This window comes from Semicossyphus pulcher, unplaced genomic scaffold (assembly GCF_022749685.1).
Source record: "Semicossyphus pulcher isolate SPU_LCO1_2020_fin unplaced genomic scaffold, fSemPul1.0.p SCAF_19, whole genome shotgun sequence".
In the NCBI taxonomy this organism is placed as follows: domain Eukaryota; kingdom Metazoa; phylum Chordata; class Actinopteri; order Labriformes; family Labridae; genus Semicossyphus; species Semicossyphus pulcher.
In genome coordinates, this window is record NW_027211692.1 from 9064087 (window position 1) to 9080630 (window position 16544).

The 16544-nt window shown below is 39.6% G+C and overlaps 2 protein-coding genes across 2 annotated transcripts in view; both read right to left on the reverse strand.

Annotated features, from left to right (window-relative positions):
* The window catches only part of nxn (nucleoredoxin), a 66850-nt gene extending 53951 nt beyond the window's left edge, over nt 1–12899 (reverse strand). The window contains exon 1 of the mRNA XM_069668617.1: nt 12426–12899. Within this exon, the coding sequence (XP_069524718.1) occupies nt 12426–12734 (309 nt within the window). The 5' untranslated portion in view covers nt 12735–12899. The remainder of the gene's footprint in view (nt 1–12425) is intronic.
* Nucleotides 12900–14022: 1123 nt separating this feature from the next.
* Nucleotides 14023–16245, reverse strand: txndc17 (thioredoxin domain containing 17). Its single transcript, XM_069668721.1, has 4 exons — nt 16001–16245; nt 15657–15738; nt 14727–14802; nt 14023–14544 (listed from the first exon to the last, which is right to left on the reverse strand). Exons 1-4 carry the CDS (start codon nt 16143–16145, stop codon nt 14476–14478), a joined length of 372 nt encoding a protein of 123 aa, XP_069524822.1. The 5' UTR covers nt 16146–16245; the 3' UTR covers nt 14023–14475.
* Nucleotides 16246–16544: the final 299 nt, after the last annotated feature.

Here is a 16544-nt window from a genome sequence, read left to right on the forward strand (position 1 = left end):
ACAGCATTGCTTTGCGTCACGGTTAGTCTTACCCGGCCCTCTAATTTCTCCCCCTGTTACAGCCAGCAACACTGCCAGTTCCTCCATATGGGCTGCCATCAGTGCATCATCTGGCCTGTTGCTCTGGTATATTATACAGCCTCCATGTGTTTCTCAGCAGCAAGGTCAAGATCTGTGTTTGTTTACTTCACTGGCAGCTGAGGTGAACAAACAAGCTGGACTTCCACACTCGCTACATTCTGTCCAACTACTATAAAAAAGGCAGGTTTTCAGGACAAACAGCCTCAAAGCTTTAAGGTGGACACAATAAAAACAAACTTTGTTTTTCACAACCTGAGTCTTATTTTTTTTCTCTCAACAGGCATGCTTTCAACCTGTGTTATGATTCCAAGTATTTGAAGCTAATAAATATTCTCACAATAAATTAACTATTGTTTTCCTTTTTACCCACGACTTTCCTGTTTGGTTTTCATCAGTGGTTAAGGAAATCTAAAAACACACCTGCCCAGCACCAAGTGGTACCAACAGCTACAAGCTTGTGAACAATGTATAGCTTCTGGTAGCTAAAGAGCTGGATATTTCCCTCACCAGTGGTGGAGACCAAAACAGAGCACAAAGGAGAACGTATAATGGACACACAACCCCCAATTAGTGCTAATGTTGATCAATAGCTCTTAATAGCTTGCATCATTTTATATTTGTAACTAAGAAAGCTACTATTTAATTTAGTTTGAAAATGGCATATTGGCCGATATTTTCCACCGCCTAAATGCTCGATGATTCCCTAAAAAAGCTTGACGCAATGCTACGACATTTACCCTGCACGAGTGTGTGCGTGCCACCCCTCTTCCATCAAGTGTGAAGAAGGGTGCAAGATGTCTGCGGTATGGCAGTTTTTCAAAGTTTCCGAAACAGACAGCGAGGTTGTGCTCAGCATCGGTCATGCGAGGAGGGGCCAAACCTCATTCATTCAACACTACAAATTTAATCGCCCATGTTAAGAATCTGCCAGTGGGCCACTACAATAAGAGCAGGCATGAAATCAATTCCACTACAGGGGAGACTTGATGTTCTCTGCAATTAGGTGGAAAAACATGGGCCTAATATACAGGTATTGAAATCGGCAGACTTCAGGATGGTGTAAATTTTCCTCAAAACATCCAAACACCAAAATAACCCTAAACTATTACAAACAGCAACTAGCATTAGCAGGTGAACATTCTGCACCATTCTGTAACCCTTTCTACAAAGCGACCTTATCATACCAGTAAATATTGTGCATTCAGCTGAAAAAATCTCTGCATCTCCTCATCTTATTGTGAATGTAATGTTACTGATAATACAACACCATGAATCAATTTGTAGTCGACCCTGCAGCTACATTATTAGTTTTCCACATTAGCTTGCCCACCAGTGACCTTGAATCATAAAATGTATTCTAAACAATCATGTGACTTGGACATGCACACACACGCGCGCGATGACAGATACCAACTGGGAATATCAACATATCCATTTGTCCAAGTTGATATAATGTGCAATCATGGGGGGAGCGTGTTGATGCCATGGTGTCAAAAAAACACACACATGCAGGAAACTCAGTGAACCTGGCTGCACACGATTTTGATTATTTAGATTAATAATCCAAATAGAAACAAATTAAATGATTCAAATTCAGGAATGCTTGTTTGTGCGCCGTTTCCTGGAGGAGCCGGAGCGAGGTCGTGCCTGGAAACGATTCCAAGTGACTCTCTGGTTATTACAAAAATAATGAGCAAACTAAAGGCCATGAGATCTGCTTCAGCCAGACTCCCTTCAATTTTTCTCCACTTTTTTCTGAATGCAATATGCCAACTTAGCAGGGACAGCATTTATAATAGCTTCACATTTTAAAGTGCTTGCTTATAAATCTTCGTCCTGTCAGCGTTCGGTTAAAACTCTCTACCATGCAGATTTAGTGTTACGGAACGGATGCTTCTGGGAGGTCATGTTTAGAGGGAACATTATTAGACGTATGGTATATCCTCAGCAGGCAGATTAACAGCTTTTGGTAAATGTAGCATTTGAAGAGCAAAGTGAGCATTAATCATCAGTTAAAACCAACAAATGTTAATTATTTTAGGTATGCAATGTTGAAACATAACCACATTTGTTTTCTATAAACTCTTGACACAGCACCTGACCATATGTGATTTAACAAGGTTAAATTAAAAAGAAGATTGGATGACACGGCCTTATCTCCCTGTGGAGATGATGTGCTGAGGTGCAATCTTCTTTAACCTGTCAAAAAGGCAGAAAAAGTGCTATTTCTGGATGTTAATACTGTTCCCTTTCCTCTGGCACACAGTGAACATCTTCAGTCTGTCCGTTGCCGAGTGACTGGGGTTGGCAGGTTGGCGGTACACATGCTGACGGGTTGTCATCAGATGTCACTGTTGGGACATGGCTTATTTAAATCACTATGTAATTATATGACTTTATAATAGGGATTGCTCAACATCTTGGAAAATAGACTAATTTACTCTGAGAAGATACTACTCATTGTGTGTGAAGTATTTATCTAGTGTCTGCTGTCTGTTAGCTTAGCTCTGTCACATGGCCAGCTATAAAATTTTTCACGGCTGAGCAGGCGCCCCATGCATCGAGGCTATAGTCCTCGTCGCACTGATCGCAGGTTCGACTCCTGATCTGCCGTTCCATTTGGTGCATGTTGTTCCCCACTCTCAAAAAACTCCCCACTCTCAACTCCACACATTCCCTGTCTCTCCATAGTTGTCCTATTAAATAAAGGCTAAAAGACAAAAAATTATCTTTAAAAAGGTATAACATGATATTTATGGACTTTTTAGAGGTGCTAGTAGGTGTAATTTATTGCCTTTGGAGAGAGCCAGGCTTGATGTTTTCCCCCTGTTTCCAGTTTATGCTAAGCTAAGCTAACTGGCTGCTCAATATAGCTTAATATTTATCATATAGACATGTGGCAGTAGTATGATTTTTTTATCTAAATCTTGGCAAGAAAGCAATTAAGTGTCATTTAATCAGAATCAAAATCGGGGTTTATTGCCAAGTAGGTTTACACAAAGGAATTTGTTTTGGTCCAGAACAATTATAATAGAACTAGAATAAAGATAAGCAAAAGACTTCAATAGAACAAGATAAAAAAAATAGGCAATAAGAATAAAAATGTATAGAACAAAAACATACAACAGGTGTAATTAAAACTGTACAGATGTGCACGTCAAACTATTCCTTTAAAAAAAAAAAAGTAAGATTCCTCGTATAAGTGTTATACTGTAAATACCACAGCCTTAAACTCTCTTCATCCCTTTCCACTCAAGCCATTTACAACAACATATTTCCACAGTCCTGCTTCTTGCAAGGCTCTGAAGTTGGAAAAAATAAAATGAAAGCCAGGATTTCGTCACTCTTATCCATTGTATCTTGATTCAAGTTTATGTATGGAAAATCACATAAAGTAGTCTCACAAATCCATCAACATTATTAAAATCGCACTCTGAGATTACAGTGACAGACAATAAAAAAGATTCACTGCTCTGCCACTGCCTCGTACAGTATATCTTTTTAATTCCTTGAAGATGTGGGCTGGATGCTGTTCTGCCCTCTGTCATGCAGCATTTAGAGGCCCACAAAGCCCACAGGAGTTGTGTGAAGCATTTTCTCCGTCCACATACAGTCCTCTGTTAGCCTGAGGCAAGGACTACCATGTCTCTTTTTCCTCTCTTTATGCTCACACAACTACTGCTACTATCCTCACATCAAAGCAGAGCAGTTACTGTACCCAATCTTTTTTTTGTCAAACATACGCCTACACCCCTTTCAGGTAGCTTTCTCCTTTATCAACACCACCTGTCGTCTTCCAAACGTGTACATTTGACGTCAAAGTGGATGCTACCGAAAGACTTAGACTTAGACTTAGACTTAGACTCAACTTTATTGATCCCTTTGGGATGACTCCCTCTGGGAAATTCAGTCTCCAGCAGCTTATACAGTACAATACAATAGGAAAGAATCAGCACACAGAGGGTAAAAAATAAAGATCAAAATATATATATCTATCGATATATATATATATATATAAAAAAAGTACAAGTACAAAGTACAAAATTAGATAACAGGAAGGAGAAAGGAACAGAAAGGAGTTACTGTTTCATTCAGCAAAATGTCAATGTTTAGGAAAGGGTTAATCCTAACTCAAAGCAGCAGCTGGTCATTTCTTCCATTTATTAGTTTTAGCTAACATTTCCTGCTGTTTATTTATTGCGGTCAGCTAACTGTGTTTACTGTTTATCCGTTGCCTTAAGCTAACAATTGTAACAGTGTTTTCACTTCTTGGCTAACTACTACAATGTTTTGTTACTTTAGCTAACTATTTTGACTGTTGGTGCATTTTCAGCAGTTCTCTGTTAGCTTAGTGTTTTTGGACTTCTTTTTGATTAAATGTATGCCTTACTTTTGCTACTTCAGCTGTCAATCTGTTACCTTTAGCTAACTTTTTTTGACAATTGATTAATTACTTTTAGCTAACTATTTTTATTGTGAAATGATTACTTTGAGCTAACTACTTTAACTGTTTACCTATTACTTTAAGCTAACTATACTGACCTGTGATGTTTTATTATTTACTTAACTATTTATCTATTAGCTTAGTTTAAGGATGTTTCAGTGTCACTTCATTGCTTCTAGCTAGCCATTTCGACTGTTTATCCTTTGCTTTTAGCTAACTATAATGATATACTGATGTATTATTTTTTACTTATATCTATCCAATAGCTTATGTTTTTTTTTTACTGTTTATCCATTATATAGCTATTGACTCTTAGCTTCCTATTTTGGCTGTTCATCGTTTAATTTCTAACTTTTTTTTGAATGTTTATGTACTTTTGGTTATTTTGACTGTTTGATTTAAGCTAACTTTTTCAACGTATTATCAGATATTTTTAGCTAATTATTTGGTTATTTATTGATTAGGCCTACATTAAGCTAACAAAATCAAATGTTTTTAACATCATGCCAATTAGGTTTTTTTTACTAAATTGTAAATTAAATTGTAATTTCTGTTTTATTTTTAGTAAGTTTAGCTACTCAAGTAGCACACAAGTCAAGTGATAACAAACAGAAGATGTCAAGACAAAATCTGATGATTTAACATTAGGCAATAGGAAAATAAGGGCTGCACTGTTTCAATCTAGCTCCATTTTTCCTCACTTTGTGAGAGTGCTTGCTTGTCAGTTGCTAGATAAAAATCCCTTCGCCGCATGCAACAGCATAACTGTAGGCAAGACAGCAGGCTGGTGCCAGTGTGCCATGCTGCACGCTGAGACACTAGGTCTCTTTGTATAGCTAGCTTCTTTTTAGACAGGAGCAGGAGCTGCAGGAGCACTTACCCTTGGATGAAAACACCACAGTGAGGGGGGGGTTTACAGCTTGCATATACAAAACAGTACTTCCATCTTGGTAACGGGGTGATGGTCACAGAGAAGGGAAGGGGTTATCGTCCAAGGGGAAACTTGTCACGCCAGAAATGTTCATACTATGAATAAATTTACATCAAATCAGCGCTGCCACTCACAGATAGAGCAGATATCCTGAAGGAGATAGGTTTCAGGGGGTGTCGGTGATAAAGATTAAAATTCTTAGAGTGTAGACAGTCCAAAGCACGTATCAATCATTGTGTCGTTTTCATTTAGCTTAAGAAATACGATCAGTGGGGATGATGAGGGGGGAACTATGCAATCACAAAGAGCCAACATTCAATCTAGGAGAGATAACAAAAGGAAGACCGAAGACAGCTCTGGATGGCAGGATGCCCCTGGGGCGGCTATGCTGTTATTATGTTGGAAGGGGCTGCTGAGCTGTGGTGTGGGGCAATTAGAGACCGGAGGATTGAGTGGGGGAGGGTCCAGGCACAACAAACCGGCCATGAAGTGTTTTCAGCTCGGAGAAATGGAGGAACAAACCTCCCGGATATGGCAGCAGTAGCATGAAATAAAAGAAATACGCAGCAGATGATGGTGGATTTATGAATTGAAACAACCATCAGCTTATTCCATGGAAAGAGGCTTGGTCTAAGCTGCTTTCCTGTCATCAGTGGAATCCAAAATTATATCAAGCAATCATGCTGAACTTTACGCCGCGCTGGTTTGGATGATGTGACTGCTAAGTATGTGACAATTGAGGCTGGTTTGGGATAATGTACGCAGTCGGATGAATCATCTGTTGTTCTCATTGAGAGCTACTGCAGACACGGCGGTGAACACATTAGCCATGTCTATTATCTTTAACGTCACTCCGCTTTGGAAAAGTCGTGACTGAAAACCACACGGAGTCCAGGAGCAGTCCAGCTGGAAAACATGAGGACAAAGAGGAAAAGTCAATCCCAGAGTATCGTTTCAGTGGTTTCGTGGATCGCGGACAGAGGTCGCAGCATAACAACTATTCTGTCGTCTTTTAACGGGTAGATAACAGGAAGTAAAAACAGATTAAGTTGCAAGAGGGAATGACTTTTACAAGACACACAGTCCAACTGTTCCTAAAGTCTCACGTGGGTAACTTAAGCCACTGAACTTCACCTCTGATTAGATCTCTATTGTCGCCTCTAATAATGTTACACATCCTCCATGAAAGAGGACACAATGGGCAGTGAGAGGGGACAGTAACACAAGCTTGGTGGTGTGAGATTTAGCAGTTGGCATTGCCATCACAAACACACAGTTTCCATGCCCTCTGGCCCTGACTGGCTTCAGAGGAGCAGGTGTGTGTGCCCACATTCTTTACATAAGCTCCTGTCAAACATGGAGCTCAGAAACAAGGCCTCACAGCTGCAGGACAATGGAGTCATATTAAAATACAGCACCAAAGCCGGACATGCACACTTTAAATCGGAGTCAGGGTAACAATTTCTGCAAGGTCAGCTTACTAAGACTCTAACCCAATAGTGTGAATTGTAATATATGGTCATTACAAAGGCCTTGGTGCATTTACAAACTCTAACTGAGCAGTGTTACATTTCCTTACGAATTTCAGAAGCCCTTCCTCTTGTTTTTGCTTCTTAAAGGGCCGGTTCGCCAATTTTCAACCTCAGTTCTATCATGCTATTATGGGGAGCTGATGCCATTATGGTAGAAAAAAAAGAAATTTTGCTCTGTGCATTTGGAGGACGCTATCTGCTTCACCAATGGGCCCTGAAAAACCTCCGCCAGACTATGTAAAATGCTTCATCTGGCGGGGGCCAGGGAGCTCTCTAAACTACACTTCCTCAATCTAGGACGCCCGCCTCCGATGTCATGTCTCGTTCAAAATCGTCAGGTTTGAATTGTAGACTGCAGACCTGAAGATTTTTTAGATGATACACGGGTATATTCTTGTCGTATTTCAGATTCTGTACCGCTCTGAGCCATCGTCTGCAGTAGTATTTCACTCCAGCGTCTCTCACTGGGCCGTTCCTTTCAGAGGGAGGGGAACAATGCATGCTGGGTGTTCAACTTTCTCCACAGCTATGGCGCCAATTTTAAATATTATTGCTTCTATCGATTACAGAGAACACCAGCTTTCACTGACAGTGGCTTTTTCCAGGGGCCAACTGCTCCTTTAATAAAGTCGTACAGAAGTCATAATATTCAATTCAAAACAAGATTACTGTCTAATTACATGTTACGCTGACACACTGGGGCCAACCTCAGATTAAGCCAAAGGAAATGAAGCATTTGCGACCTGAGCCACCTTGGGGAAAAACCCCTCGATCAAAGGTTTTAAAGTTAGAGACTTAAAAATATACTAACTTTATTGTTCTTTATGTTTGTATGTAAACAAAATCAAGTACTATTTATACATGTCTCGAAGGGTTAATTGTCTTTTTTCTCTTACTTGATATCCTTCAAGCTGTAAATCTCAAACAGCATGAAACTCTCGGATAACTGTCGCTCTAGGGTTTCACAAGTCACTTAATCTGCAAGGGTCAAATGCCTTGAAGTAAGGATTGGCTTTTTTCCCCCCCAGTAATCCCAGAGCTAACTTTGTAATAGGCTACTTACTTCGCCCTCTGTGCTTTGATCAGAGTTAGGAATCTAAAAAGTGAGTGCCTCTGTTTCAGGTTCACATCCTTATTTGGAGAAGAAGATGCTGTTCGACCTCTTCTGTTAAACTTGTTCTGGTGTCAATCGTAGGGCAATCGTTAGGGGTGAAAGTGATTTAGTTTCAACTCTCATCCTTTATGAACCTTCCTGTAGGGAACTCAGAGTATTTGAATCATACAGCCTGCATATTTAGATGATCATTTGTTACAGAGCAGAAGGGGTGTTGCATGCGTCTTGTTTGATTTCCTGATACCATGCATGAAGTTTGTTCCCATGAGCCGCAGAACAGGAAATTTATGACTGATACATCCTCTCTGAATTAAGCCCCGAAGCTCTTAATTACAGATGTCCCACATCACAGCAACCTCAAAAATGTCTCATTCTGTTGACGATATTAGCCCACAAACTTTGAGTGAACAACAAAAGGAGAAAATCGAACGATACAGGCCCACAAGGCTATATGCATCAAGAAGAGGGGGACTAACCACCTGCAGATAAAAAAGTTCAGGACCTTCTCAAGTCATTTCTACTGTCACCAGGTGAGGTGAAGTTTTCAGCAGATCTATGACATATCGATGAAAGGCATCCTCTCTGAAGCCCCTTGCGCCCTCTCACTCCCTGGCTGCGAGCCGAGCGAGCGGGCGTCCTGCCCCCGGGGGCCGGCTGCAGAGCAGAAAGCTCGACCAGGAGGACTTGAACAAGAGGCCTTTCTCTCCCTGAGATGTGATCCTCCCCCCCTTCAGAGTCCAGCAGGAGCAGCTCTGGCAGCATCTCAGCGTGTTCTCCCCCCTTTGGTGAGGTTTGGGTTTTCACATCGTGCTGGCCAAGGCTTTAATTGATTTACACGAAACTTTGCTGCACAAGTCCATGTAAGGCCGTGCCAGCCAGCCGGCCAAGCAGACAGCTGGCCGTCCCTGGACAGCAAGTAGACGTCCACTCAGTGAGAGCGGGCTATTGGAGGAGGGAGGCAAACACTAGTGGATTTCAAAAACAATGTTCTGACCTCTTGACCTTTATGGATTTAAAAGTGACTCCATTATAAGAAAAAAAGAAATCAGAAAGACTTGACAGCTGATACTCCATTAAACGGTCACATGCAAAGAAGAAAATAGCTAAATTAAATCCATTGGCACCAACTTACAAAGACAATTACACGTTGCAGTCTATTTATGTTGATTTCAAAACCACCAAAGAGCTACATAAAAGTTTCCAACTTTTTTCAAAGGCTGATTAAATAAAGAACAGCCTCGACTTTTCTTTCTCTCTGTATTTAATCAAGAATATTATCCCTGCTTGATTAAATAACAAACATTTCCTGCAACGGGAAGGCCTGGATACCTCCTGAGAGAAAAGAAAAAGAGAGATAGCCAAGTCAGAGGAGAGAGGGGGAGGAGGAGGAGGGGAGGTACAGTCAGGGATTCTTAGGTGGACCGAGAGGCTCTGAAAGACACGATTGAGGAGAAATTGCATCGTTCAGGAGATGAGCTCAGCTTGCAGCCGGAGAGGAGGAGGAGAGGTGAGAGGGCCACTTAGTATCCGCAGAGCCACAACATCAACACGGCCCTCCACTGGGTCAACATGACTCATCAGTTAGCTCTGTCCACAGCACATACAGACCACATACAGAAGGCCCTCTGTAAACGTTCATATGCACACAGGCCGGGATCATCTTACGCAGTCTGCTGCTGATAGAACATAAAGTCTCACATTTGGCTCTGATTAACAGTGGAAGACAAACTTCACACTTCCTATGACTCACACTCTTGAGTAAGACACATCTAATTATAGCTGAGAAGAGAAAACATCTGCATTTTGGGGTTGATTTGACCACCTTTTTTTCCCCCATCAGGACAGAAATCCTCACACAATAGGCGACTAATTACAACTGCAATTAACATTGTCAATTAAAATGATGATTATATGCAGATTATTTTTCAATTAGTTGATGAATTTGTGTAAAAAAAAAGTGCATAATAAATTGTTTGAATGGCACAAAACAGAAAGATATTCAGTTTACGATCATGTGACCACGGAAAGAATCTAATCCTCCGACTGAGAAGCTGGAACAAGCAAATATTTGGCGATTTTTTTATGAAAAATTACTTAAACATTTAATACAAACTGATAAATTTACTATTGATCATCTAATCAATTAATTGATGCTGCTCTAAATGGACGTAAACTGACTTAAGCGTTATAAACCGATGGACAGGATAAACACAAACCATGTGGGCAGGAGAGAGGCTGCAGTGGAAATGGATACAGATTTGAGCATATAATGCACTGCAATAAAACGTAAACGCATACATCCATAAATCATGAATTAACTACTGGATAATGAGGAGCACTGACACGCTCTGCATACCTCTGGAGAAGTCATTTATACAAAACTGTTACTGTCCTAAAGCTGCTGTTTTTAATCGGTGAGAAGAGAAGAGGCCAAAATCTGGATGAAGCCCAAACTGAACCAGAACTGCAGGCCTGCACAACACACACACACACACAGAAACACACAGATTGTGTTGCTGTATTCTCACAAGGCCGACAGAGCCAACAGACCACCAACAGGAGCACGAACAATGGTTATGTTGACGCCACAGACATTTTTTTTCCAGCAGCATTTCGAACACAATAACGCAGCACTGTGGCGATGGACATGCTCCGCCCCCAGACAACAACAGGACAACCCCCCACTCCCCTTCTTCACGCCTGGACTTCATTATGAGGTGTAACGGAAATCATCATTGGCGATCTGAAAGAATTTACGAGACAATGATGCAGTGCGAGTCATGCCTCACCTACACAAAGAGCAGTCAGGGGGGAAGTGGCTGAACAGAGATGCAACCTTTGTGACAAAATACAGATGTGGGCTGCTTGATATTTTAGGAATTATACATTTATTTTATAACAGAACTAAGGTTAAAAATATCTATACTGTCTGTATTTTGCTCTTTTTAAATGTAATTTTCTATGCTCTTAAAAAGGTACAACCAGGCCTCATCTTCAACTGCAAGAGGTCAAAATCCTCTTTAATATTATCTGGACAAATTTAGATCAATTTTAATGCAAACAAAATCAGCATTCACTGACATGCATGACTGATATGCAACCACGCACGTCATCATCTGCAATGACATTTAGACTTAGAAAAAGAGAGAGAGACCTGTGCTGCAGACAGGACGCAGGGATGGCCCACTGACATCCTGCAGCACACACACACAATGTTTAAAACGTCTTACTGCTTTCTATCATCTGAAAAAAAAAATCACTACCAGGTGCAATTTCTATTTTACCTAAAGAATAATATTGCAACTGCAGGATGTTTGAGTGTGGGGCAATTTTGATATGAACAAAAGACAATATTTGTCTTAGTTGATACAAATACAAAATAGAGAATTTAGAGGAGGTGAATGATGCAACTAAATAGTACGATGACGTCTTTAAATAAAATCTATTTTCTGCAAAGCAAATATCTACAATATATGTTCAAAATAAGTGACAGGAGAGAAATAAATCTGAGCTGCCTGTGATTTTAAACTTAAAAACTGCATATAAATATAAACATAAAACTGCATTTATGACAACATCAAGAAAGCAGGGAAAGCTATCTAAATGTGAGGCTGAGAAAATAGAGGGCCTTCACTGGGCGGGCTGTACAGACAGCAATGATTATAACGGTACAGATGTAACAATACCAGCTCTCTGAGAGCTTTACCTCAATTTTTGTGGCAAAATCTATTCACTGAAAATGTGTGTCAGTCAGTGGAAAAAGAAAGGGGAATTTCAGTCTCTCTTTCCTGTTGTTAAGTCAGGAATGTCTGGCCTCACACATTAAGATTATCTTGATCAAATTCAGTCAAATGATAGAGGGTTCCTTCACTGGCCGCAGGATGTTAATCATCATTTAAAATATAAACTTCTAATGAAATCTGTGATAATGTTTCCATGTTAACACTACTGACATTTCACATATCCTTTTCATTATCCATTGGTTCAATGTGTAATAAAAAGGCTGCATTCAATCAGATTTTGTGTACGTTATCACAGCAAGGTTGGCTATGTTTTAGAAGTGTTTAGATTTACTTGGTTAACAGAACGATTAGTTCAAGATGTCAGAGGTCGAGCTGATTATAGTGATAAAAGTTAACCTAGTTTAAAGGTGTAGGGAAAACAATTAAATGATCCAATTTAAAGCATATACACCTGTGCTCTGAAGCACACACGACCTACAGGGAGTTTTCAGGTGGTTTCCAGCACACTAAACACACAGAAAAACCTCTCCAGAGAACAAGCACTGATTCGGCAGTGCTTCATCACCACAGCCCATCTTACCTTTTTGTGTCTGTCTTTGAAAGGTAACCCAGGCCATGGCATCTCCTGCAAAAAGTCTTGCCAGTGTTTCTGGTCCTGATCAGACGAGATGAAGACGATTTCCAATTTATCCTTGTGTTCAGACGTCTTTTTGAACCTGCTGTAAAACTCGCACAGGCTGCCGTTGAACTGCTTGCATGGTGCGTTCAGGCTACATCCGAAGAAGAGCCCGACCAGGGACAGCTTGGCGCCCAGCGACTGCACGTCCACCTCGGCTTTCTCGCTGTTGACGAGCCGCTCCCCGAGTAGACTCACCAGAAACTCCGACATGGCAGCGTACAGTCCTCGTACACACAACGTAACCCTCAGCCGAGGCTGCTGTACATGTAAACCACAACGTTCAGGCGACACCCGGCACTTCCTTCACCTCCAATTTGAGGTTTTAGGTGAGCTCCCGGCCCCTGTGAGGCGTTGCGGTCTGTGTTTCTCCACCGCGGCTCGTCCTCCGGTGTGAGCGCTGTGCAGGAATGCGCTCCGCTTTATCGCCCTGACTGCAACAGCGGTTGCGCTCTTCTCCCCCCAAGCTATACACTTTTATCATGTTACTCAAATAGTTACAAAGAAAACACTTTATCGCGATATCCTGCGGATATTTGAATGTGTTATGTGTTAATGCAGCTCAATTCATTTAGTGTCAGAGTTTACAGGTTTGATTTCATCAAACTTATTCGGTTTTCAAATTAAAAGCACCTGAATCGTGTTTGACTTTAAATTACATTAAATTGTATTAAATGGTTGGTATTTGCTAATTTAATAGGCTTTAATAGCAAACTCTGAATTTAATTATTCAATTTGAAAAAAAAAAGGACTCTGTTTAAAATCGCTCTATTCCTGTGAGTATGCTGCCATCTAGCGTTCATATGAGGAAACTACCGGTGCTGAATTAAATGTTAAAGGTCCACCCAGGACATGTTTAAAAATGTCTTTGAATTTTCTACTTTTAAAAATAATTTCTATTGGATATGTTATTCTCACAAAAAATCAGGGGTCTTCATTAAATCTTCACCCTCATTAAAAATCCAGAATTAATAAATGTAAGTTGAAATGCTGGTTAACACGCGACTTGTACTGTACTGTCCAGTGTATATCACAAAAAGGCTTCAAGGCTTTTTCACGTTAAATACTGGTCCAAGATTGGCTTGCAAACTATTTAACTATCTTATGATTATGATCACAAATCCTGCTTGTAGGCCCATCGATAAAAACATGATTTCTGGAATGAGCACAAAGAAACTTTCTTCTTCAATAAATGTACTTCTCGAGTTATGCACAGTGAGCTTAAACATTCAGCAGTAGGAACAAAAGAAAAATATATTTTTAAGAGGAAGGGAAAGCAGAGAAGACATTTCTGGCATAAACTTCTTAAAAGGTGCATGGAGAAGGAAAAGGGTCTTCCAAAGGTGAAAAACACAAAAATATTTGGTATAAAAACAGTAATAATTACAACTCTGTTTAACTCTCCCAATGTCATCCGCAATGAGAGTAAGGTTTGTGTGCACATTTCATCTTTGTGTCATAAGACAACATAATACAAAGAACGTTTTCAGCTGGCCAAAATCTTCTTCATCAAGTATCACTTTATTTGAGTCCTACTGTAAGGCAACAAAAATCACTTACAAAAAATGATTACAATAAAAAAAAATCCTAAGGTATTTTTTGTTATCAACTAGTGTGTTAATAAGATTACATTTGAAGAAATGTATCAAACTGTTACAATACAGAATTGAGTGGTTGCAAATAAAATGGAGCATGAATGATTAGTATGAATCACATCCTTTCTATGCGATTGTCTGCAGATTTTCCAGCATGGATTTAATGGCACAGCTGTGTCTTACAAAGGAGGCTCCTTATTTTGGTTGTAAACGTACACAGTTGCTGATTTAAATCCAATTACACTGATATATGTACCTTGGATGTACGGTTAACAATAGTGTTGAAACTGAATGGTGGCTAAGAGTAATGGTGAAGGAATCTTGAAATCTGATGACCGATGCGGAGGAGGCAGGATCCCTCAGTCCTCAGTGAACATCATCTTCACCAGGTCAGCCTTGAAGCATTCCTCCTCCACCAACTTCTGAGGCTGGAAACAGAAGACAGGTCGATGTATTGCTATCATTAGTATTATTCCCATGGCCAGTCAAACAACAGTTATGTTATAGATTGTTTTTCATATGTAACATGACAATGTGGTTAATATTATGTAATTTTTATGGATATTTCTTCATAACATGCACACTAAGACTCATTTCAGGCTATACTTACTGTGCCATATCGCAGCAGAGTGGGAACTCCACTCAGCTTCAGTGTCTTCTTGAAGTCATTACTTGGATCCTTCCAACTGAAGCATGAAAAAGACATCATTATAAAGCAGCTGATTTCAGTTACCAGAACCACATTTGAATAAGCAGACTTACAAAGGCTACTTATTTTGGAACTTAATATATTGATTTAAAAAAAAGTATATGTAATAAGCATTACTTGTTGCCCTAATGTATTTAATACATTTGCACAGCACAGCAGTACAGAAAATCTTGTGTGTCTTGGCCACTGTTTGCACGCGGATAGCCAAAATGTGATACAGATTTAGGATCATATTGTTGTAAATGTCACAGTGCCAAATTATTTGAGATAAAGATTTAAAGGCTGCCCTGAAAGAAAAACTTTTCCTTGACTGAAAGCTTAATATTCTCCATTCAGGTTTTATGATTATACATATGTACCGTACACCTAATCACTGCAGTGACACAAGACTTTGCACTCATTGGAATAGGCACAATAGTTTGTAAAATATAATAATATTAGTTCAACCACATTGAATTCATACATAGCAAGGTTGTGGATCATATAATATTCTGAGAGATTTATCATGTATAGAAACTTCTTGTGGGTTCACAAATAAAAATAAATACTTGTCTTTCCATTTCAATTCAAAATCAAGTTAGGTTGAATCAGATTGTTTTACTAAATTTTTTTACTTGTAATTTTAAGACAGTATGTTGGGCTCTGACTAACTGTTATTGCAATAACTTCTTATTTTCATAGAGCAGATGACTTAAAGTACTCAGTAGATGGACAATGATTTGTTACCTGAAGCTACTAGCTATATGGTGTGCTTTGCTTTCTTGTTTTGTAAAAGTATTTGACATAATTACTAACAGTCTCCATACAAAATGAGTAGATTAAAATACTGACAAGGCTCTTTCTCCAACTTGGCAGTAGATGAAGACAGAACCCTCTGGAAGATGAGACATCTCTCCTCTTACAATTGGCTCAGCTAAAAAAAGAGGAAAAAGAGGAAAAAGGGGGAAGTGTTTGAAATTACTGACAGTGCACCAAATATAAAATAAAGAACAATCAAGATTCTGAAAAGCAAAACAGTAGGCTATACCTATCTCAATACCAGGACACTTGCTAGTTTGCTACATACTACATGTGACATGACCACATGTACAAATCAAGTCCTGTAAAAATTAAGCCAAAATGAAATTACAAGGACCACAAGCATAATCCATGAGGTAGAAAATAAACGAATTTACCTTTTACACAGTCTGGACACCAGCTCTTTCCCTGGGCGTCTTTATCACCAGAGAAATAAGCAAAAATATCCTTTCCTGCTCTTTCAGACACAGCCTTACAGAACTCATCATACCCACGCACATTTACTTCTTCGTAATGAGCCATCGTTTAATTCAGGTTACGTGACAATGCACTTCCACAAACTGGTCAACTGTGAGGCACTAAGTGTTTATAGAAATACTGCTCCCCTGAACACGGGACCTGGTAGAAATACTCTAAATTTGACAGTACCACTTCCGGTCTGTGCAAAGGTTCTTAAAGTGAACGTGTGCCTTAAAAGGTTTATTTAGCAGTTAATACTTTTATTGTCCAGGCAAGGTTTGTTCATTTTAGTAACATAACTGAGGGGTATATTGTGAAAGTAAAAAGTAATATCTTTTTACATGCTTTTAAATTATTTAATAATATATAATTTAAAATGCGATTGTCTTCATGTTTGACTTCTCTGGCGACCCTTACTTGGTAAAAACTACTTCCGTCTAGTAGCGTTCTGTTGTTGTCATG